The sequence below is a fragment of the Microtus oregoni genome, unplaced genomic scaffold (assembly GCF_018167655.1).
Source record: "Microtus oregoni isolate MIOR12 unplaced genomic scaffold, Mior012 000055F_ref0000237, whole genome shotgun sequence".
NCBI lineage: Eukaryota > Metazoa > Chordata > Mammalia > Rodentia > Cricetidae > Microtus > Microtus oregoni.
In genome coordinates, this window is record NW_024543831.1 from 12,239,115 (window position 1) to 12,262,791 (window position 23,677).

At 51.5% G+C, this 23,677-nt stretch overlaps 1 protein-coding gene across 5 annotated transcripts in view; it reads left to right on the plus strand.

The window, feature by feature from the left end:
• The window catches only part of Tmem266 (transmembrane protein 266), a 106,673-nt gene extending 85,491 nt beyond the window's left edge, over positions 1-21,182 (plus strand). For all 5 annotated transcript variants that reach the window (XM_041638602.1, XM_041638600.1, XM_041638603.1 and 2 more), the window contains 3 exons: positions 11,631-11,820; positions 18,398-18,460; positions 20,026-21,182. In XM_041638602.1, coding sequence (XP_041494536.1) covers positions 11,631-11,820; positions 18,398-18,460; positions 20,026-20,618 — 846 coding nt within the window. In that variant the 3' untranslated portion in view covers positions 20,619-21,182. The remainder of the gene's footprint in view (positions 1-11,630; positions 11,821-18,397; positions 18,461-20,025) is intronic.
• Positions 21,183-23,677: the final 2,495 nt, after the last annotated feature.

The following is a 23,677-nucleotide window of genomic DNA, read 5'->3' on the forward strand; positions in this document are numbered from 1 at the left end:
AGTGTGGAAAGTTGTGGAATGCCACCACAGGTTGATCCTAGGAAATATCCCTATAGGACTACACGTACAGCATCTTTAAATCAACCCCTTGGGATGTCTGTCCATGAACCAATTCTTTTTCTGTGCCTTTCATTTTCACCAAGTGTCCCTGTGGGACTGGACGAACCACTGTAGATCCAACCCTTAGCACGTTGTCCAGGGGCCCCTTGGACCACAGCAGTCTATATGGGATTCTACTCTGAAAAGACAGCGGTGCAGCCCCTAAGAGGCTGGCTCTCTGGATCTTTCAGAAGGTACCCAGCCTGGCCATCAGGGACCTGCTCTGGGCTACACTTGAGCTGGGTACCAGAAACACCACTTCAGATGGACCATGGACCAGTCCTCTCATTGTGGGAGCTTTGGTGACTGCATTTGGTGACCAAAGCATATGCAGAGGGGTGCTATGCATGTCTCGCAGGGACTCTGTAGACCATGGCGGCGGGAGGATTTGCAGAGGAGCTGGGCTGGACAAAGCCATTTGGGAGGAGAGCAGGCCAGAGGCCCTGGTTACAGCGTGAGAGAGGGAACTAGGCTAAACTGCAATGGCCATGCCCTTTGTGAGCCAGGAAAAACAGCGGAGGGGAGGGCTGGGCTGGATGGGCTATGGGCTGATTAAGGCATCTGGGAAAAGATAAAGTAGCTCTGTGGGAATTTTAATCTTCCTTGGATCTTTCTGGTTGCTTCTGGGGAGTGGGTGAGAGGGGACAGGTAGGGACAGAAAGCCAGGGAAATAGCAACCCCCTGGGTGAACGCAGACCTGGGTTTAGGCTGGGAGGCAGCTGGGAGTGTCGCCCAGAAACCAGTTTGCAGAGTGGATCAGAGAGCTCTTGGTCCCCTGCACAGCAGGAAAATACTGCTTCTGTTGGCAGCTTGGGAGGCTCAAAACTGCTGCATCCTAAATGGACAGATGCCCAGCAGGGCACAGCCCTAGCACAAGCCACCATCAGTCACATGGTGCTTCATGGCCAGGAGAAACCCCTAAAGGCAAACTCACAGCATATCCTGTGTCCTGTGCCATGCAGGTTCAAGTCACTCCCCACATCTAGGCTCTTTCCTTGGGGTCCTGGGGAGGGAACTCCCTCAGAGTCGTACAGGAAAGAGCAATAAATAAAGAAGATTCTTGCTAGGTGGTGACATCTGCGAAAGAGATGAACAGAGACGAACTGTTTTAATTTAAAAAGCACCTGAAGCCTGTCATCTTAGTTAAGACTGCAGAGAGGGATAGACAGCGGGATCCCTGTGGGCTGAGGGAGGGGGAGGAGGTCGCCTGGTGGAGCAGGGCTTGGCTCCTGCAGAGAGAGTAGGAAGCCAGGCCACTTCCCTCCAAAGCCGGAGCCCACTCCCCAGAGGCCAGAGACAGCACCACATTGCAGGATGAGCCAAAGCTTGGGACAGCCGCACAACAGTGACCCCCAAGGAGAAGTGTCAGCTGAGGATCTTAGGGCAGCGTGTGGGGTGATCGGGAATGGCCAAGGGACAGACTTGAATCCAAGCCAGCCCTGTTGCTTAGTGGCTCTGTGGCTTTGAATGCGGATAGAACTTTGGTTTTATTAATCTGAAAAATGGAGGTAGTAATAAAACCCCAAAGGGTGGTTATGAGATTTAAATACCGACTAACGGGCTAACTCAAGCTGCTGGCTCACTCCTGCATACACTTGCTTTAGTAATAAGTCTGAGTGGTAAATTGCCCACGGGCACCCCCCCTCGTAGAGCCAGGTACAGATATAGGTGTCCTACCTATAACGCTGTTCTTCCTCAGCCCACCTTGTTCGGATCTATTCCTTATCCCATGTTTTCTTTTGGAGCTCAGTGAAAGCATTGCTCAGAGCTGGTGGTGCATGCCTGAGGCACCCAGAGGCAGGAAGATTGAGAACTCAAAGTCAGCTTGGTCTAAGTAGTGAGTTCTCAGCCTGTGCTACATAATGAGACCATGTCTAAAACAAGCAAACAAACAAAAACAAAAGCAAAAGAATATTGCTCCTGTCAGGCAGGGGCAGCCTGATTCACACTGACTGAATCCCGGCCCCCTTGCAGGCATTGGCCCAGACTCCTCAGTCATCTAGAGTGTTCCCAGGATCTCCAGCCTGCTGTCCACCTATCCCTGCCCCAGATCATCACCAGACCATCATTCTAGTCACACACGCACCGACCACATGAGAACTCTGCTTTCCTCATTCCCACAGTTCCTTCTGACCACTTGATACCTTCTCATTCCTCAGAGCTTGTGAGGAAATGGGACCCAGAGGACCCGGCTAGGGATGGCACACGGTAGTCCATTCTTGTCTCTGAACCCTGGCCAGCTCCTTGCAGTCCATGACTGCAACTGTGGGGTGCACTGATCCCACAACCCTCAGCTGTGAGGGCCTCTACTTAGTGATTTCTTTTCCCCTGACGGGACTACAGCCAGAGGTCTAATCCCTGTGATGGACACAGATCCCAGAGGAAGAAGCTGGTGGCTGTCTGGGAGGCAATGTGGACCTTCTCTCTCTCTTTCTCTCTTGGTCCTGGCCATTTCAAATATCAAAGGCACATTAGATTAGTGGTTCCGTTCATGTGGCATCATATTCTTCTGAGTCACTGGACAAGCTGCTTCTGAGATTTCATGCTCGTGGATGCCCAAGCTCTTGTTGTAATTCTGAAACACACCACACAACCCCATCTGCTCTACTCTTTGCCCTTCGGGTCTTGCAACAGCTCTTGGCCCTCACTAGTACAGTCTGGGCTGGCATCCTTGGGGAGTTAGTGTTTGTCCTCTGTGGAGTTCCGTGGGACTAAGAAGGAGGTGGATTTTCCTTACCCAGCTACATTGGCCTTGAGATTTGGGAGAGATACTGAGGGTCTGGGATCACAGTAGGGTGACTTGGGGCCAAGCCTCTAAGGAGCCCTGTGGTACCCGTGTGCCCCTTAGTGCAGCCTTGACCCTGGACAAGCATCAGTTCCCCAAAGAGGCATCCAATGGATGGCAGACTCCAGAGTGTCAAAAGAATGCTTACAGGAATTGCCAGCAAGCTGGTTCCTCCCTTTGCTCCTCCAGCTACTGGTTGTTTCCCCTCCAATCCCTGCGCACCAGCTTCTATATGGAAAGACGGAGGCAACAAAGTTGTTACTGCACAGGTGCTACGAGAGGCAGTTTAGTTGAATGACCCCTATGGAGGTTCTCGATGTATGAGACAGTACAAACACTCATGAATGGGCTTCCACCAGAATGGTCATTATTTACAAACGCACTGTCAAATACATGGTGTCTTTCAACTCCTGTGGTCAAGATCAGCAGGCTAGGTTTTATTAACCTCTCTACAGATGGGAAGACTGTCCCTTACCTGAGTGTAGTGTCCTATGAAATAGAGCCCAGGCTTCTGGGTCATTTCCCTATACTGAAATAGGGTGTCCACACAAGGCATGGCTAGTAATGGTGGGTACTCCTAGCTGCTGCATCAGTTGGGGCAGGAAGATGCTAGCATGTTTGTCACGAATGCTTGAGGCCCTACCTGCATTCAGATCTCCAGCGCTTACATGAAAAGCTGTATTTGTGGCACATACCTGTAACTCCAGTACTGGGGAAGTGGAGACAGGAGGATGCCTAGCTGAAACTGTGAGCTCCAGTTTTAGTGAGAGACCCTTTTAGTATCAAAAGGTAAAGTAGACGGCGATCGAAGAAGACATCCAAATGTTGACTCCTGGCTTCCCCATACACTGCACATATGTGCACCTATGACACCCATGTACACATGTGAATGCTTATACAGACACACAGAGAACTCTTGAGACTTAACCCGTGAGGAGTGTGATTGTCATTCTTATTGCCAGGGTGGGTTGCAGTGGACAGAGCATGGGGAACTATATGTTCCACTGTCACTCTGGCCCCAGGCTCCTTCCATTATGTGGCTTCTCTGGGTCTTCCCCACCCAGCAGTACGGAAGAAAGGAGAATGGAGAACAGGTGACAAGTCTTTATTTGCCAGGTCTGGAAGTGGTGGTATTTCTTCTGCCCTTATTTTATTGCAGATCTTACAAAACTCAAAGATACTAGATGCTGATGATAGTCACCTGTGTGCCCCCAAAGAGAAAAAAGTCACTACACTATCATTTAACCCATAAAGTGAGTTTTATGGGCTCATAACCCTCCTGCATCATGGGAGGCACAGTCCCAACTCACCAAAATCCTCCCTGAAAGAGATTGTCTCCCTGATTGATTTCCCCAAGAAAAAAAGATGAGAATTTCCACCCAAGTTCTACACATGTCTAAGGCAAAAAAGGCAGAGGGATACAACACCCCATGTGCTCACATGCCAGAGCTCGGGAAGGTTTGTGGGTGCAGAGGGCTGGGTGTGCGGACTTGTGGGTGCAGAGGGCTGGGTGTGCGGGCTTGTGGGTGTGAAGGGCTGGGCATGAACCAAGGCCATCATCCTGGCCTCTTTCTGCACCTGGTTCTGAGAACTCCAAACAAAGCTCACAGCTCTGCACAAACCACTCACCTTTGAGGCTGTGCCCAGAGCTGAGAGAATGGGCCAGAGGACAGGATAACAGGAAACATGTTCTATACTGCTTCAACAGTGGCTCCTTCTAAAGAGCTCCTTCCTTCCCTGCAGAAGTCTTCAGCCCTCACCTTTTTGGCACAATAGGCTCTGTTACCTGGACTTTTCAAATTTTCCACTGGGGGAAGTCGAGTTATTATTATTTTTTTAACATGGGAAGTGGTTTGTAAAACAGCCGATAGCTTTAGTGACAAGCCTATTTAGCTGATAAAATTAGCCATCAGAGAAATAACATATGTTATCCTTTTACGATAATTTAAATTTATGGCCATCTACCAGTCATCTCCACAGTGGATGGAAAGGGGCCAAGGTCGATTTCAGCCTCACCCTGCTCCTAAATCATTAGTTTGCAAGCGTCTCCCCATTTTTATTGTTACCAACAATGGTGAGACTAATGGAGATAAACATTGGAAGCCTTCCCAGCGGCAGATGGCTTTGAAGGCAGGGCAGCCTGTGCAGACAGCACTGACAGAGCGGAGCCAAATTATTGCTATTGCATTAGATGCCATCGAGATGCTGGCCAAAGTGTGCATTGATCAGGCTGCAGCCTATGTCAATTGGACTCCGTGGCCAGTCCATTAAAGGCAGAGAAGGCTGGGTGTGGCCACCGTGGAGGGCCTGGTTCACTCGGGTAATGCACACTTCGGGGCTCTCGGTGGATCCCTGCTGACCAGGTTGGGTTATCTGACTAGAAATACCTACCTGATGGTGTGCGGTGGATGGGGCCATGACTGTGCTTTCATTTTCCCCTAGCCTAGGGATGGGCTTTGCATAATGTTTGCTAGTGGAAGAGTTGCTTCATTTTGTCATTGGAGGCACTGCATGCCTACCTTGCTCAGAGACCCGGCTCTTGTGAGCTCTGGAGATCCTGGGGGATAGGTATTTCTTCTGACTGCATGGGTCTACAAGTTGGTGTGCCAGTCATGCTTATGTGGCCTAGAAGTTTCTTTTTTCTCTCTCTTTTTTTCTTGAATAGATCCAGCTGATGGCTATCATTAGTTTACGAAGCTTGGGGCTAGGTTTCCTTTTCTTTCTTGTGAGTTAGTGAACATATGAACATGGGCCCTGCTGCTGAGCCACACTCCCAGATGTGCGATTTATTGCTTCTGTCCCATTCTTTCATTCGTCTCCTCTGGGGCTCCAACTGGGTTGCACATCTTTCAGATTCTATTCTCCTATTGGCTCTCCCTCTCCTCCACTGGTAAGTGTGGTACTTTCGTAGACCTATCACCCATCTTGAAGCTCAAGAACTGTCTTTCTCCTTGCCCAGTCTCTGTAACACTACCTGAGTGTTCCTTCAGATCCTATAATCATAAAGTGTGGTTTGAGTCTCATTCCCCACTGGAAGGTAATTAAAGGACTACATAGCCCAGGCTGGTCTTGAACCTGCAGTTCTCTTGCCCCACCTAGTTCTTCAGGTGTTACAATTCTGGGTGTGGGTCACTGTCCCTGGCTCGTTTTCTTTCACGAATCATCATTTCAGATTGTTACGTGTTAGCCTGGCTACTCACCCATCTGCCTCTGTTAACTGCTTTCGCTTCTATAAGCGATGGCTCGTCTTTGCTCCTTTGCATGGGTAGTCAGCCTCACTATGTGCTACACCCTGTTGTGTGTGAGGACTCACTATGTGCTACACACTGTTGTGTGTGAGGCCTCGCTATGTGCTACACACTGTTGTGTGTGTCAGCCTCACTATGTGCTACACACTGTTGTGTTTGAGGGCTCTGGATGACGTTATCCTTCTTCAGGAAAGGCTTGTGTCATCAGCACCAGGATTGGCCTTCACGACAACACTGAGGATTAGCAGATACTGAACTTCATTTTCCCAGTCTCAGCGCCCAAGCTAGGGTCTCAGGGCAAGACTCCAATCAGCCAGTTCACTTGTCTTGAATTGGATAGAGAGTGAAATGAAGCCCCCAGAAGAAAAGGGATGTATCCGGTGTGAGGGGAGGCATGGACTGAGAGCTCAGGCCTTCCCTCAAGTCCGGCTTTGTTCTTATGGGGGCTTCATGTTGTTCTCCCGCGGCCCCCAGCTGACCTGGACTGTTTGGCTGATCCACCTGCAAGGCTCTAAGTTCCCTGGCACATGGTCATGGAGGATGGACGCCAAGGGCTCTATCTTCGGCTTTGCTTCTGTCACACCTTGTGGTCCTGGCCTTCCCTTCCCCCTGCACAGAAGGCTCCTTCCACCTCCCGGCCTCAATTAACTCATCTGACTAATAACACCCTGCCATTCCGCTAACAACCCATCAGTCAGCCAGGGGACTTGTATGGGGTAGTGTTAAGTAGTGAGAGAGTCAGGAGCCAGTGCCTAAGGGTCTCACTGGGGCACACTGAGAAACCCCCATGGGCGGTCTCAGCCAGTGGACAGAGCAGAAGCCATCTGGCTCCTCTGTAGTGCTCGCATAAGGAATCAGCCATTCTTATTCAGAATAAAGCCTGAGAGCATCCAGCCACCCTCCATCCTCTTGACACAAAGTGTCTAAAAGCCTACCCCGGCGAGCACCGAGGTGCACACCTTTGTTTAACACCAGTACTCAGGAGGCTGAGGCAGGTAGACCACTGTGTGTTCAAGGCCACCCTGGTTTACATGGTCAGACCTTTGTATGAAAAAATAAAATAAAACCCAGATACCTCTATAGCAAGCTGCCCTCTCTCTTACCCTCATTCAAAACAAATCGTGTAGGGACATTTTCACCGCTCCCACCTCCCACCTGGCTTTCCTGTCTCCTTCAGCCCAGCCTTCATCCTAGTCCAAATCTGGCCATTTCTGCTCAGGACCCTGCAGAAGGCCCCAGTGGGGATCCCCACATCCCCCTTTCTCCAGCCTGCAGTAGGCATGGTGCTCTCTGTCGCTCCTCTGGGTCACAGCACCAATGCCACCACTCTGCCCTGTGTGAACGGTTTCAGCTGTTTCGTGTTGCTCTTTAAATAAAGGCTGAAGTCCCTAAAACATCTCTCCCTGGTAACATGCTCTGCCTGATAACCTGTTCCTTGTCTGCCTCAGGTACTACCCCAGGACAAGACTTGTGATTCTCAGAGGCGATGTGTCCCTTGCAGTGGCATAAGCCATCTCTTTCCTGGAATCACCCAGGACTCACCTTTAAGCCAGGGCAGGCATTTTCATTCCAAAACATGCAGCAGAATTTTAACATGGCCCCTACCTGACTTCTGAATGAATGAATGAATGAATGAGAAGACAACATGGCCTTGGTGTTTGCATCTTCAGTTCAAAACTTGTTTCTGGGCATATGTGGTCTTGGGCTGGGCAGGCCCTGACCTCCGGCTGGCTGGCCTGAATTCCAGTGAGACTCCCCAGAGCAGCTCCGTATTGATTACAAGCCATCAATAATGCATCCCTTCAGAGGGGCCTAGGAAGCCATTAGCTGGGGTGCAGACTCTGATGCGTGGCCTTGGAGAAAGTGGCTGCATGTGCCCCTGGGAAGTTCCCATCAGCCTAGGCAAGAGGGCTCCTAGCCCCACAAAGCTCTGGAAGGTTACCTCATGGGCTCTCATTGACCTTCAGTACCTTGTTTCTAGAGAAGTGGCCCCTCCCTCCCTGCAAAAGAGGCCCCAGTAAAATCTGCAAGCCATGTTTTCTCCTCTCACACCCTTGAGACTGCCAGCCCTGTTTGATTGCTGGGCTGTTGAGATCCGGTGTCTGGAGTCAGCCGTTTGGACCTGTGGCTGCGCTGGGGTTGGGGTCCACGTCAGACCCAGGTTTGGGCTGAAAGTATAGCAAGGACTCACCATCACGCGTGACCAAGTTCAGGGTTCTGTGTATGGCCAGTGATGAAGACTGGGATTTCTGAGTCTACACTAGGTGTGTAACAAGGATCAGAGCTCAGTTTATGTGGAACAATCTTTGTCTCTACTTCGAGCTATTGAAGCTCGGGCTGTAGCTAGAGTTAGCTCAGTCTGAAACCACAGGACTGAAGAAACTAATTTTACTTCATGTATTCAGCAGCACCCGAGTGCCTCCTGAGTATGCACACCATGACAGACAAGGTCCGAGTTTGTGTAGGGTATCCCTGCGTTGGTGCAGCACGGCTCTTACTAGACTGGAAGAACCAATCTTGCCGGTTTCTCTGTTTCCCATGACACTGTGCTGGTAGCTTAAACTCAACCAGGATGAGCAATGCCGTGCAGTTCAGAAGGGGCATACACTGTGAATTAAGCAGATTTTGCTTTGGTTATTTGTTTTTTTTTAAATGTTTGTTTTGTTTATTTTTGCAAGCAAAGTAGCAAGTTTCTTCGTGGCATTTTTGTGCCTATTAAGGTTTTATTTCTTTTCTATCAGCACACCACTGGGGGTGGGTGGTATGAAAGATAAGCTAATGAATGTTGTAACCACACATTTGCATCTGGTCGCCTCTCAGATGCCACAAGATGAGGGTTGAAGGGAGCAACCAAGTGCGTAGAGCCTAGGAAACAGTCTTGTAGGTTGGGTCAGAGAGGATACGGACTTCAAGGGCTTTAGGCAAAGTGGAGAAAACAGTGTCTGACATGGCCACAGAGGAGGAAAACGGGGCCGGTTCTGCCCTCCGAATCGTAGAGATTCTGGGAGGAAGAGGGCATTGTGTGAAATGAACGTCAGGGCAATGGAATTGGGTAAAAGTCTATTCGGAAATTTAAAATACTCCAAGGCTTGTGTGATCAGGAGGCCAGACTCCACCCTCAAAGAGGCCATCATGGGTTTGCTCTCTGGAGAAATGAAACCAGAGGCTCAGCACAGAGGCTTCGGATTGGGCAGGTGCCTGGGGAGAGAGACACAAGACTGAATCAAGAGTTCAGAGAAAGCTCCCCATCCCTGGCGATGTCCTAGCATCCTGCCCTGCTCCCAGTGCAGAAGCACCCAGAGGCCCATCGATGACAGATTAACGAACTCTCTGGAAACACGAGTAGTCCCAGACACAAGCGTGCAGTATCTGCAGATACTGACCCTGGGAGCTGTCCCACGCCGGGTCACTGCTAGGCCATTCCGGTGGCAGTCAATGCTTTCAGCTGTGCTCATGGTTTACCTTCATGAAAATAAATGAATTGGGGGCTGGAGAAATGGTTCAGCAGTTAAGAACACAGGCTGCTCTTCCAGAGGACCCGGGATCAATTCTAAGCACCCACATGGCAGCTCACAACCGTCTGTAACTCCAGCTCCAGGAGTTCTGACTCCTTCACACAGACACATATGCAGGCAAAACACCAATGCACATAAAATAAAAATAAATCAAAACTGAAAATAGGCCTGTGGATGTGACACAGTTGAGAGAGTGCTTGTCTAGTGTGCAGGAGTCTTCCGGTTCCAGTCCCAGAGCTGCATGGAACCAGGCACGGTAGCATCCTAGCACCCAAAAGGCATGGGGCAAGCATCAGAAATTTAAGGAGAGTCTGAAGCTAGAGGAGACTATGTAAGGCCCTAAGAAAGAGAGAGAGAGAGGGAGGGAGGGAAGGAGGAAGGGAGGGAGGGAAGGAGGAAGGGAGGGAGAGAGGGAGGAGACAAAAGTATCTCAGTGCAGTAGTGTGATACAGAGAATTCAAAGAGGCCCATGTGACTGGGGGTCTAGTAGGCTGCCGTAGGTGAGAGACCAGGATAAGGCCCTCAGAGTGGCGATCAACCATGTGATCCGGGACAGAGGGAACAGTTGGGAAAGTGCCTTGTGCTTTACAGAACAGCCAGAGACTTGAAGAAGCAAGTTGGCAGGGTGGGCAGACCCAGGCTGCTGTGCAGAGGCTTTTTGAGCCAAGGGCAGGGAATTTGGACTTTCTCCCAAGTGAGGTGGTAAACCACTAAGACTTACGAACTGGGTGTCGTGATCTGATTTAGGTTTGCCAGAGCCCATGTGTGAATATGCAGCTGTCAGTCAATGGTCAGCAGTAGACCTGGAGACAAGTGAGCCGTGTAGAAAAGCACCTGAAGATGGAGCTGGACTAGGGAGTGGGTGGGATGCCCAGAGGACAGTTTGGGCTGTAGCTAACCTGGAATAAAAACAACTGAGGGGCAGATCTGCGGAGATCGTGGAGTGCTGTTCTGACCTAGTGAACGGGTTACACGATGACAGTGCAGGGCAAGTCTCACATTCTAACAAGGGGGCTGGGCTGTTTGGGGGCTCCCGGCAGGGACACGTAGTTAACAGACACAGCATTGGCACCCTCGCCAGGTTAGACGGGGTACAATGTGCACTTTGAACACTAGGTGGCAGTGAATACTCATTACTGTTTAGCCCACACAGACCCTTCATTGTCCTACACGCAGGTATCAGATTTCCCCCATAAGATTTGGAATGAGGACACCTATCTCAGTCGCAAATGCCAGACCTTTAGAAGCCTTTCTAAGAAGCGTTCTAACAGATGATGATTATGGCGATGGTGTTACCACTGAGATTTTTATTTCTTACCACGTCTTCAGAAAGGGACATAAAACTCAGAGCTATAAAATTGCATCTACAAATCAAGAAACTGAGGCCAGAGAAAGTGAAGGGCCTTCCCAAGGTCACATATCTCCGGCACTATCTAGCCGAGAGCCATCTCCCACAACTCGTGGGAGAGGGAAATGGATATTACTAGAAGACAAATAAGCTGGACCAGCATGTATATGAAGCCAGCATGCTTAAGCTGTATAGCTTGGGGGTGAGGCGTCTTCTTCCATTCAGCACCTGTCGGAGCCGCCTGAAGAGAGCTTTCCTGTTAATAATCCTTGGAGGCGCACAGGTAGCTAAAGGCGTGTTCAAATTCGATTTCCTCACCGCCGGTCCAGCGGTCCAGCCTGGTCTTCCTACAAACAACAGCTGTCTTTCTAGTCACCGCCATTTTCTTAGAGTAGGGCCTGGCCTCACAGTACCCGAGACAAGGGGTCGTACCTACTGCTCGTTAAAGGTTCCGATGTGTTTAGTGTTGATTAGATCACACTGAGGAATGCAGCCTCCCGCCTTTTATCCCTACATCCTAGTATGCCGTCCAGGTGCAAAGCTCCGAGTGAGGTTGCGACCCCCTGTCCCCACCCCCATCTTTTCCCCACCCCAACAGCGCACCCACCCTCAACCCTTCTTTCTGCCCCTTGCAGTTTGAGATTCGGCAGCTGCGCGCGCACCTGGCCCAGCAGGACCTGGATCTGGCTGCGGAGCGGGAGGCGGCACTGCAAGCCCCACACGTGCTCAGCCAGCCACGCAGCCGCTACAAGGTGGTAGAGGCCGGCACGTGGGCCGAGGAGACTGCAGCCGAGAGCATTGTGGAGGAGATGAGGCCCTCTCAAGGTGAGCCCACGGTCCCCTGAGTCCCAAGGATTCCTCCCTCTCCCCACTCCATAGCTCTGCACACAGAAGTTGGGACACAGGATTCCAGGTAGTGGGGTGTCACCTGCAGTGACACTCAGAAGCCAGTGCTCTCAGAACTAACTACCTCCCAGAGCCCAGGATCTTGACACAAGCTAAAAATTAATCAGATCCAGGAGATCCATTCAAATGCCCATTGTAAATCAATAGTTGTTACTTAAAAAAAAAAAAAACAAACAAACAAAAAAAAAAACAAAAAAAAACTGACAAAGGAAGGAAGGTTTTGTTTTGTTTTTTGGCAAATGGTTACAGAGTGCAGCCCATGGTACCTGGAAGGCTGCAGGGCCGGGTGGAGTTGGCACCTTGTAGCTCCAGTCAGGAATCAGATGAAAACTGGTACTAGCTTGCTTTCTCCATTTCTATTCAGTCTGGTGCCCCAACTCGTGGGATAGAGGATGGTCTCGAACCTCAACTTACCTAACCTGGATACTCTCTCACTGTTCTCATGAGTTCAGAACCTCCATTGCCCAGATGTGTGTCGCCTAGGTGATGATTATCCTGTCAAATCGACACCAACATTAACCATCACTGTGGTAGGTGGAAGTCTGAGACCCTCCTGGTGGATTGCCACCTACCACAGCCCAGAAAAGAAGTCCAAGCCAAAAACCAGAATAGCCTGTGACCTAAGCTTTGCAGATGAGGCAAATTGAGGGCTGTAATGTGGGTGGTAAAGGGGACCCGGGACAGTACCTGGGACAGAACCCAGCCAGGTACTGCACCAATGGAGCTATTTCAAGATACAAAGGCTATTTCTTTGTCCAGGCAGCTCTGACCTGCGCAGGGTCAGAGCTTCTCTGGACCCTGATTTTTTTTTTGTTTGTTTGTTTGTTTTTTTGTGACAGGGTTTCTCTGTGTAACAGCCCTAGCTGTCCTGGAATGGAACTAGCTCTTGTAGACCAGGCTGGCCTCGAACTCGCAGAGATCCACCTACCTCTGCCTCCAGAGCACTGGGACCCTGATTTTTAGCTGCTGTAGGGTTGTAAAGAAAACAGCCACACAGTCAGAGAGAGATGATGTTGGGCCTAGACCTTGGACTTTAGATTGCCAAAGCCAGCTTGACCCAGGAATGACTTCACCCTTCACATCAAGGACAGGACTAGAAAGAACTAGGGAGGCTGCACTTGCTAGTTACATAGCTTGAGGCTTTGGTGGCCTGCCTCTAGCTCCATTGCCTTACAGGGGGTGTGAGGAATCAGTAGTGAATCTGCCCCACCAGTATACAGCAAGCTTCTAAAACCATTCATGTCACCCCCTTGCAGAATACCTTAACTGGTTCCCTGTGTTCATTCTGTTAAGTGCCCAAGTCCCTTAGAGTAGTACGGTCGTTTGTTAGATGTCTCTGTCAAAATACCACAGGCTGAGAAAGCTGAGCAACAGAAATAGCCTCACAGTTTTGGAAGCTAGAAGTCTGAGGTCAGATTGCTGATAGGGTTGGTCCCTCTGAGTGCCATGATTGGAGCCCGTCTGTTCCTTCTACTTCTGTAGCTCCTGGTGGTTGTCAGCAATCCTCAGCGACACCCAGTCTCTGCCTTCATCTTTACGTGGTGTCTCCCTTTATGTCTGTGTCCAAATTTCCTATTTGTCTAGGTGTACCCTACTCTGATATCGCCTCATTTGGACTAATTTCATTGCACTCATGTTGTTTCCAGATAAGCTCGCATCCTGGTACCAGGAATTGACGCTTCACTCTAACACACCGGGGAGGGACATGGTGGTAATGGACACTATATGAGATGCCTTCCATGCCAACTCCTGCACCCGGTTAGCCCTGCGACATCCCTGTGTACCTCCCTCTCTTTTAATGCACAAGTGTGTCACAGCCACCCGCACACAATCCAACCCTCCGTCTGCATTTCCACAGCTGTTCCCAGAGCCCTCGGTGGCACAGTCAGTGCCTCGGAAGCAGAGGGAAGGATGCAGGGGCGAGAAGCCTCTGTGATTCATGGCCTGTAGTAGTCCAAGGACTCGGGGCATCCCCCAGCTGATTCCTCTCTGACCAAGAGCCATGTGCAGGGTGGGACTTCCATGACATTAGAAATTACAGTCAGATGAGCGAAGAGCATCCTGGGCCACTCTGAAGATTAAGAAAGGGCAACATTTGTTAGTAGCTGTGACTTCCAGGCTAGCAGGGCTCACAGGCCCTCTGCATGCACAGGAGGACACAGACAATCCAGGCGTTAACCTGCAGACACAGCAGTGAGTCACAGGAGCCTTGGGACCTGGCCAGCGTCACCTTGGCTCGACTGTCACTCCTTAAGTGGGGGAGGGCTGCTGCGGAGGGCCAGAGCTCCAGAGCCCGCTCCAGCCGAGCCTCATTCCTCTTGAGAGGGAAGAGCTTCCCGAAGTTGCCAGCAGGTCACAGTCAGACTGTGCCGACCGGCTTCTGTTTAGACCTGCTTTAGCACAAATCATTTTTAAAACCAGGGCTACAAAGTTCCAGGCTTCGGGGCCTGCCAAGTTCACAGTGCCCCTGTATAGTCATTAATACTTCTCTCCCAAATTTATTAGTCTTGAAACTCGCCCATAACTTATGAATTACAGCTCCTGGTAGGGGTGCCACAGATTTCACCATATATCACAACTTTGGCGTCCCCCTTGCGGCACCAGCGTCCAGAGAAACAGCCACAGAGGTGCCTCTGGCCAGTCTGCCCTTGGCCTTCCCTCTGCCAAGCAGCAGGGAACAGGAAATTGAGCTGGTCCCAGGGTTTGTCTTGGAGGAGACCGGTCCTGTGCTCCTGGACACAAGGAACCCTTGCTGGCCCCAAGTGTGGGGGCCTGATAAAAGTGTTGGGGACCACAGGAGCCCCAGGGCTTGCTGGATAAACCTAAGAAAGCCTGACACAGAGTAGCATTTGAAGTAGCTCGAGTGAGTTTGGAACCCAGGTCCGGCTTAAATCCCAATTCAGCCTTGAAGGTCACTTTGCCTCCCTGAGCAGGGCTATCTTCTTGATCCATACCATTACATAGGACCTTGGGTTTCAAGTCCCTGCTATTGCCATCCTACAAGTCATGGTGCTTTCTGAGCTACTTGGTTCAGAAGCGTGTCTGGTCTGAGAGTTCCAGAAGCTCTTCACTGAGAAAGCGTGGGGATTCAGTCGTGTGTGCTGCCATCAGGCCTGGCATGCGGCAGGTGCTCGGACTTTAGCATCTTCTCTCAGTGAGGGCTGCTGAGTCATGGAGGAGCGGGAGTATGGGAGTAGGAATCAGGGCACAGCCCCTTGGGTGCTGGGATGTGTGGTTCTGCACCAGGCACCATTGCCACTCAGTAGTATGGAGCTTAGCCATCTCTTTATCACCAGGAGGCCTGGCCCAGCCACCTCACCAGCCTTTCTCCTTCTTCCTTGACCCGCAGGACTGCAGTTCTGGTCAAGGGAGCCAGTGCCACCTCTGAACTCAGAGAGGCTTTCTTGGGATTAGGCAGGTTGTGTTTGCAAAGTGCTTACTCCTAGGGATGAGCGTCTGCCTCAGAAGCATCCTGAGAGTTCAGAGCCAGCAGGAGTGTTGTGGGCCTGTGAGGACTGTCTGTGGCTGGATAAGTAAGTGGGTTTTCTAGCTGTATAGCTCCCCAGCATCTTTGCAGTTGTCATCGCTACTTTATAGGTGAGGAATCAGAAGCCCAGAGTGGCTGAGAGATTTGCCTGAGACCACACAGCAAGTGTCCGCCCCAGACTGTTTTCATCTGAAGCCTATGTTTGCACCTTCTCGCCCCACAACCAAGGTCTCTCAGACTCAGTTCTCAGTGAGTTGCTTCCACAGACCCTTAGGGTTCCTCAGAGCTAAATCGAACAGACCTTGAGGGAAGGGCTTGGCATGAGGTGGAAGGTGAGCAGTGTCTTGTGAAGCCGGCTGTGTGGTTCAGGCGTTCCTCTGCCCCACACCCCTACCTCACACCAGTCACAAGCCTCTTGTTTGGTGTTTGAGTTGGAAGAGGGAGGACACAGGGTGACAGTGCAGAGGGCATTTCATGATGTCCCTGTGGCCTCTTGAGAGGGAGGAGAAGGTCTGGAGGCCCTGCAGATCTGTGACAGGTCATTGACCGAGGTTTTCTGTCCCCACCCGGTCCTACAGCCCTTAAGTCCCAAAGAACCACACAGAGGTCTACATTAGTTATAAACTGATTGGTCCATTAGCTCAGGCTTCTTATTAACTCTTGTAACATATATTAGCCTGTAATTCTTGTCTGCGTTAGCCACGTGGCTTGATACCTTTGTCGGTGAGGAAGTCACATCTTGCTATCTTACTTCCTCGGCGGCTGGGTCACAATAGCAGACTGAAACTTCCCTCTTCCCAGAATTTTCGTTGCCACGCCTCTACTTCCTGCCTGGTTGTCCCACCTATACTTCCTGCCTAGCTACTGGCCAATCAATGTTTATTTAAAATGTAAGTGACAGACCATTGTCCCACAGCAACATATATGTCAAACCAAAATACCAAGGGAACTGAGTGGCCTGTGGCCCCTGCTCTTAAAGGCTCTGTGTCTCCTGTATGGATGGGGACAGCCCCAGGGTCCTTTTCTAGGAGGATGGGATCCAGGAGCCTGCATGAAGCATAGAGGGCCAAGTTCAGCACTAGAGGAGACAGGGTAGGCCTCGGACTTGGAAACACCTGTGCAGCACAGATTCTCACCCTGAACAGGACCCAGTGGCCACCCGCCAGCCAATTCGTTTAGTGGATCGGCAAGGCAAAGCCTAGAGAAGAAGCCATGAAGTCCCCCCCCCCAAGTCTAGAAGACTTAGGCAGAGGGGTCACGGTCCCTTGACCAGCCACACTGTTGATGGAAGTTGGGGTGCTGTTAAGGAAAGTGTGGAGGCACTTGGCAGTGGCCAGGACCTGTTGTTAGGATGGGGGACTGTTAACCAAGGTGAAGGCTGTGGGACTGGGGAGAGAAAACATGGATTCTCTTTGGATTTGTTGGGTCACAGGAGCTGGAGGTCATCCAGCTGTCCAGGGACAGATGGCCAGACCAGTCAGTGCTCAGGAGCAAGGTCTTGGCTGACAGTCACCTGACTGAGCTTATTTTTATCAACAGCCTGGTAAAGACATGGCCTCCTTAGACATGTAGGCCACGGATTGAGGAGACGGGGCTCAGGCATCTTGGTGGCTGAGATGTGGGATGTCCTCAGCAGGCTGCCACTACCCCCCCGCACAGGCCTGGGGCAGTAGTGAGGGGTCTGGGTAGGAGTCACAGGGGTGCAGTGTATTGCAGGACCAGCGCTGGTCTTGTCTACAGAGGAGAGCAGGGTTTCTGTTGGCCCAGAGCTTGGTGTGAGTCAGCAAATGGAGTTGCTAAACACATTTACAGGGTAGAGGCAGCTTCAGGGGCGTGATTATTTAGTTTTAAAGGGACCCATATATTAAGTAATCACAGTCTGGCAGGGCAGTGGTGAGGATTATAGTCACAGTGGGGTCACCTTTGGTTCCCAGAAGCAGGGCAGTTGCAGGTTCAGTAAAGCCTTGTACTTAGTAGGTGTGCATTCCGTGGTGAGATGGAGAGTCCCTGCTCCACAGAGGGATGATTGCCCCCCACCCCCAGCCCCTGACACTGCTTCCAAGGCAAAAACTCCTTGTTTTAACACCTGGTAGAGGGACAGGAACACTGTGGCCCTGAAGAACACAAAAGAGTCAAGGTTGCCCAGCAACGAGTTGGAGAGGTAGCAGATTCTTCCCTGCTGTTCTGCCCAATGAGAGGCCTGGGCAGCCAGGAGGCATGCCTGATTCCTCTTTGGGGCTGCAGGGTGAGACAACCATCTTTCCCTGTCAGTTTCTGGGCTATCAGGGTCATCTAGCCATGAAGGCCAGCTATATCAGTCTGTAAGAGCCTTGCTAGGGACCTTCATATAACAAGGACACTGAGGTCCAGCAAGGGGTCATGACCTGACCAAACTGTAGGTAAATGGTGGCACTGGAAAACACCACCTGATTAAGTGAACAGCCCCTGCTGTCTGACCCCTTGGCCCTACATCCACCCCGGCTTGCTGGAAACGGTCACTTCTACTTCCCAGTGCAGTGGCAGAATAGACGGCAATTATAGCAAAGGCTATGGATGGCCAGAGAATCTGTGCTAGCTGATGCGGGAGCAGGGCCTGGTGTCAGCCACAGAACAGACCTCTGACCACAGGCGTTTTAAGACCAAGAGGCCAAGGAAACTTTTAAGATCCGTTCCTCTACCACTCAGCCTCCAGATCTGAAGGTGGCCCAGCTTCAGCAGCCAACTCAGGTGTCTCAGAAGGTAGCCTCAGGTCTTGTTACTTGCAGACCTCAGCGGGCAGATAAGCCTGAGGGTGTGCAAGTCCCTGGCAGCCTTCACAGCCTTCCATGGGCATGTATCGAAAGCCTTCTGTGCGGCCGGCTCCACTGACCTGCCTGTTAGTTCTGTAGTCTTCGTCATAAAGCAGTAGTGCAGCCGTCACTCTCCCCATTTTACAGCGGCTCAGAGAGGGCGGCTTAGCTTAAACAGTGACGTAATCACATGCACCCTTCTCTGTCCTCTTCTCTGTAGAAGCCATGGCGAAAGACGACATGAACAGCTACATTAGCCAGTACTACAATGGGCCCAGCAGTGGTAAGTCTGGGTTGGAACTGTTTGCATGAACTATGCAGCCCCAGGACACCTGTGACCCAGTAAGCCCTAAACCCAAGGCTAGGTACAGTCTGGCCTGACTTCGGGTAGCAGGGTCTACCATTGTGACCCTGTAGACTTTGATGGCAAAGCTCAGGGTCCAACGCCTAGACTTCAATACTCAGCAGATCGTTAGCTGAAACTCTGATGCCCTGGAGCTGAGCCTGCAGATGCCAAGGTAGGGGCAATCGATCTCTGACTGATGACCCATGGTTAAGTGTGGAAACCTACAGAGGGAGGAGGCTGTAATCCAGAACTCAGGTGATCTCTCATCCCAACTGGAGACATGCTCAGGTGGCCCTGAGGGAAAGCAAACTTATTCAACCTAATGGTTAAAGGGACAGCAGGCCTGACATGCTTTATGCTTTCCTCATACCCTTGAAATCTTAGGGGACACCCAGTGTGTTTTCTTTGGGGGAAAGATTGATTTTATACCCGGATCTTTTAGCTTCTTGTTTTTCTGTAACCAAAGTCTTAAACACTGAGTTTGGATTGCATGGTCCTTAAAATTCTTGCACTGTCCACTATAAGTACAGACTATCTGCAATGTGACCTGTATTTGATTATTTTTCTTCTCCACTATTTAACCCCCTAAGGCAATTCTTCTCTTCTCTGCTTTCTCCTAGCCTCATCCAAACTACTGGTTTTCCAGCCTTGACCCATCATCTCAGGCCCCTCCCCATAACTTGGGGGAGAACCCTACACCCAGAGTAGTCCACTATCACCCCCAGTGCCTCTCAGAGAAAAGAGCTGCTGAATGCCCCGCGGCTCATCAGTCTGCAGAAAGCAGACTACTCAGGATGTGCCCGCCCCCAGTTAAAATGCCTTCATTGTGACAAGGGGGATCCCAGGAGCACTGGCTAGCCAGCTGGTAAATTCCAGTCTCCATGAGAGATTCTGTCTCAAAAAAATAAGGTAGAGGGTATTGAAGGAAGACATGCAATCCAACCCCTAGCCTCCACACTCCTATTCGGGCAGGCACTTCTGCACGCATGTGCATATGCACATAACAACGACAACAACAATAAACTCAAGAACTCCTTAACAGAATGTTTTCCTGGGGCAGGCTTTCTGGGGTGATTGAAATGGGCTAGCTAAGCCTATTGTGGAGACACTTTTGCCTTAGTTTAAATAATGACCCACAGCAAGCTGCCCGAGGCTGTACTCCCAGACCATCCCAGCACCCAGAAGACAGCAGCCTCCACTGACTAAGCAGTGTGGGCCTCGAGGGCAGGGCACTAGCTGGCCTCTAAAGCTTCCACTGGGAAGTGTTGTCATCCCTCTTCATGGGTAACTGGTTGAGTGTCACATGTCTGAACTTTGGGTCAACAAGGTGGATTGATAGTCATCTCCCTCAGTTCACACAGTGATGGTGACCTGGGTCCTCAATGGCCTCACCACGGCTACTTCCCGAGGCCTGGCCAACTTACTGCCCAGACCCACACCAGCCTTCAGAGTCCAGCAAGGTGGGCAGAGGCAAAGTATGACCAATATTCCCTTTCTTGCAGACAGCGGGGTCCCAGAGCCAGCAGTGTGTGTGGTCACTACAGCCGCCATAGACATCCACCAGCCCAACATCTCCTCAGATCTCTTCTCGGTTGACTTGCCTCTGAAGTTCAGTGGCCACAGCTCCTGCACCAGTGCCACCTCGGAGACCACTTCCCACTCAACCTGTGGGTCAGTCACCAGGGCCCACAGTGCCAGCAGCCAGACGTTGGGCTCCTCCACAGACTGTAGCACCCCCCGAGAAGAGCCGTCCTCTGAGCCAGGACCTTCTCCCCTGCCGCTGCTGCCACCCACTCAGCAGCAGGTGGCAGAGGCCACCGTTCAGGACCTGATGTCCTCCCTGTCCAAGGACCCCTGCCCATCCCATAAGACCTTGGACCCAGCACCCCTGGCCCAGCCTACCCCGGCAGGTTCAGCCCAGACCAGCCCTGAGCTGGAGCATAGGGTGAGTCTGTTCAACCAGAAGAACCAGGAGGCTCTCCCCGCTCTTCGGATCAAGCCTGTCACCCACTTGCAGCCCACAGCTGGGCTGGAGGAGAAGTTCAGATCTTTGGAATCCAAAGAGCCCAAGTTGCATAGGGTTCCTGAGGCCTAGAGAGTCCGCAGGCTTGTTGAGTGGAAAGTGGGGAGACAGCCATCTTGAAGCTCTTTCAAGACCCCAGAGGCCACTCAGGACCACAAATGGGGCTCAGGATCCCGCCTGGCCTCCCTCAGGGTGCTGTCTGCCTCCAGGGAGGTGATGCCAGGCAGAGGCCACATGCCTCCGACCTCAGAGTCCAGAGCTGGGGCTTCCTTTTGCCCTACTCAGGAGAGGGTGGTGCTCATGGCTGGAGTTTGGGATTTTTTGTTTGTTTAGTTTTTGTTTTTGTTTTCTTTTGGTTTTTTTAAAACCATTTTTACAAAAACCAGCCTATGGCCCAGCTTCAGCAGGGTAGAGCGTGGGGGCCAGCTCAACCTGTTTCGTTGCCTTCGTTCCTGATGCCCACCCCGGATTCTCGGGAACAGCACTGTGAGCTGGGGCTGCCCAGCCTCACCCCAAGCCGTCTTTCCAGGAATGCTGGGGGAGCCGACACAATCACAGAGACCACATCTGAGCCTATCTCACCCGGCATTCTCTCATTTCAGCATGGACGTTTCCAAGTCTTCACGTGACGGGACGATCTCATGGTGGGAGGGATATGGGAGGGCAGGGGCAATCATTTTATGACCCTGGCTTTAATAATAAAAACCAGCTGCACTGAGACTTCCGGGTGGTTTTCGTTTGGTTGCCAGTCCAAGGGAAGTTGTCTAGAGCGGCTCCCTGGGGGTAGAGTTAGCCGGGCACCTGCTTACCCAGGCTGTTCTCTCTGGCAGCCTCAAGGCCTTTACAGAGGGGACAACCCTACACCTCCCTATGTGGGCCAGTGGGTGCTTCCCCTCCCCCATGCCCTGGCAGAATGGAGCTCACAGCTGTCCTCTCACCAGTAACTCCCAAGTGCCCATTGGACCCAGGGTTCCATCTCTGAGGGCCTCAAACTCAACCTGGTCCAGAGCTCTGAGTTCAACATTTTGTTCATAGTAATAGTCTTTTTTTTTCTTTTTTGCCAGCTGCCCAGTTACACACCTGCATATCACCAGCTCCCTGCCTATCCCTAGTCGTTCTCCAAGTTACCTGACCCCAACTCCCAACCTAGCCTTGCTGAGGTCCATGTCCCCCAAGGGACTGGACTGCAGCGGACTCTGCCTGGCCTCTTTGGCTCTCCCTGCTCCATCACATCCTCCCAGGCTGCTCTCCTCTCCCCTGCCCCAAATCGGTCCCAGTTTTGTGACTGTGACCATCATGTTTTCTCTTGTATGGGGTGGCGGCAGGAAGGTAAAGTTTGCCGGTTTAAGGGTTCCTATCCACCCCCATCCCCCAGAGGACCAGAGCGGGGGCCACAGTCACTTATGAAGCAGCTCACACTCTCACATCCTCTTCACTCTTTGTAGATACCTGCAGTATCAGTGTGCTGCCTGCCTTGGCTGCAGTGGGCCCCGTGTCTTCCAGCTCCTGGGGCCCACTGAATTAGCCCCGGTAGGGCAGCAGTCCCTCACCTGCTCCTCTGCCTACTTCTTAGGTTATTAGACCTGGGTCCTACTTAGAGGCCCAGGGCGGAGCCTAAGCCCAGAGCCACGCTGGAAAAGGCAGATGAACCACAGAAAAGGAGGGAAATTGCTCTGCGTAGGCCAAGACCACTCCGGGTTCATGAGATAATGCGGGCACTGGAGGATTGCCAAGTTTGTTCCTAGCACCTAAAAAGAGTTGAGCAACCATGAAAGACAGAAGAGGGGGCCGCAAAGAAGGGAAAATAACAGTTTTATCCCTTAGAATTGGGCGGAGCCTAGGGCTGGGAGTCTGCTAACTGGGCAGACTTGGGTATTTCACAGGGCCCCAGGGTCCTGGCTCTTCCTCCTATTGGTTCTATACCATCCCCTATACCTCCACACCCTCCCCAAGTCCTCCCCCATGCATGGCCGCATGTCTTCTCAGCATTTCGCCTCTGTCTTATGAGAACTCCGAAGCTGCTATCTCCCAGAGCCTGCTTTCCCTTCCCTTATTTACTTAGGTCCCTCTAACCCTCCTACACACTTCCCTGACACTGATTGCTGCTGGGGGAGGGCCAATGGCTACTCTGGTTGCTTCCTGCAGACAGGGGGTGGAGTCTAGGAGCTGTCAATCCAAGAGAGAAGGGACTTTTATGAGGTAGACTCCTGGGGGCAGTTCAGTGGGTTTCAGCAAAATTCTGGCAGGCAGTCCATGTAGTGCCCCATCTGCAGGACCATCTGTACGGGCAGAAGGGCTAAGGACTGAGAGGAGGATGTTAGAGGCCACTGCAGTACAACCCAGAGTAGGCAACAGTCTGAGGTCCCTCCCAGATGGGAGACACACACACACACACACACACACACACACACACACAGAGAGAGAGAGAGAGAGAGAGAGAGAGAGAGAGAGAGAGAGAGAGAGGAGAAACGACTTAACCATCCTTTGATTTTTAGGTTTAAACAATAGTGGACCTAGATTTCTTGGCTGCAGGGAGGCACTGCAATGTTGCACTGAGCCAAGACCATGATGTTCTCTCTCTGGAAATAATAGTCACAGGCCTTTATTCTTTGGCTGTTTTGTTGCTGTCCTTTTCTGTCACAGAGCCACGGGGCCAGCCTGACACAGAAAGGGGGCTTGGGAGGATATGTTGAGACCAACATACTGGAGTCATGTGTTAGGGGAACTATCGCAATGATGAAACACCATGACCAAAGCTTCCTGGGAAGGACTTACACATCCACTTCATTGTTCTTCGTGGAAGGAAGGCAGACAGGAACTCAAGCAGGGCAGGGACCTGGAGGCAGGCACTGATGCAGAAGCCATGGAGGGTGCTTCCCCTGGCTTCCTCAACCTGCTGGGAGCCCTTTGGGAAGACAACTCCTGGTTATGCAAGATTCACGCCTGTGACTTGGCCTCAAGTCTGATGTCATCCAAACGAAACAGGTTCATTAGTCCTCTCAGACTCTCCAGCAAGGTTCTAGGCACATGCTGGGCCTGCATATAGGCCAACGTTACTCTGCCTGTTTTTCAACAGAAATTGACCGTTAGTATCCATAGTCCCTAGTACATGATGGGGGAATCCTACACCT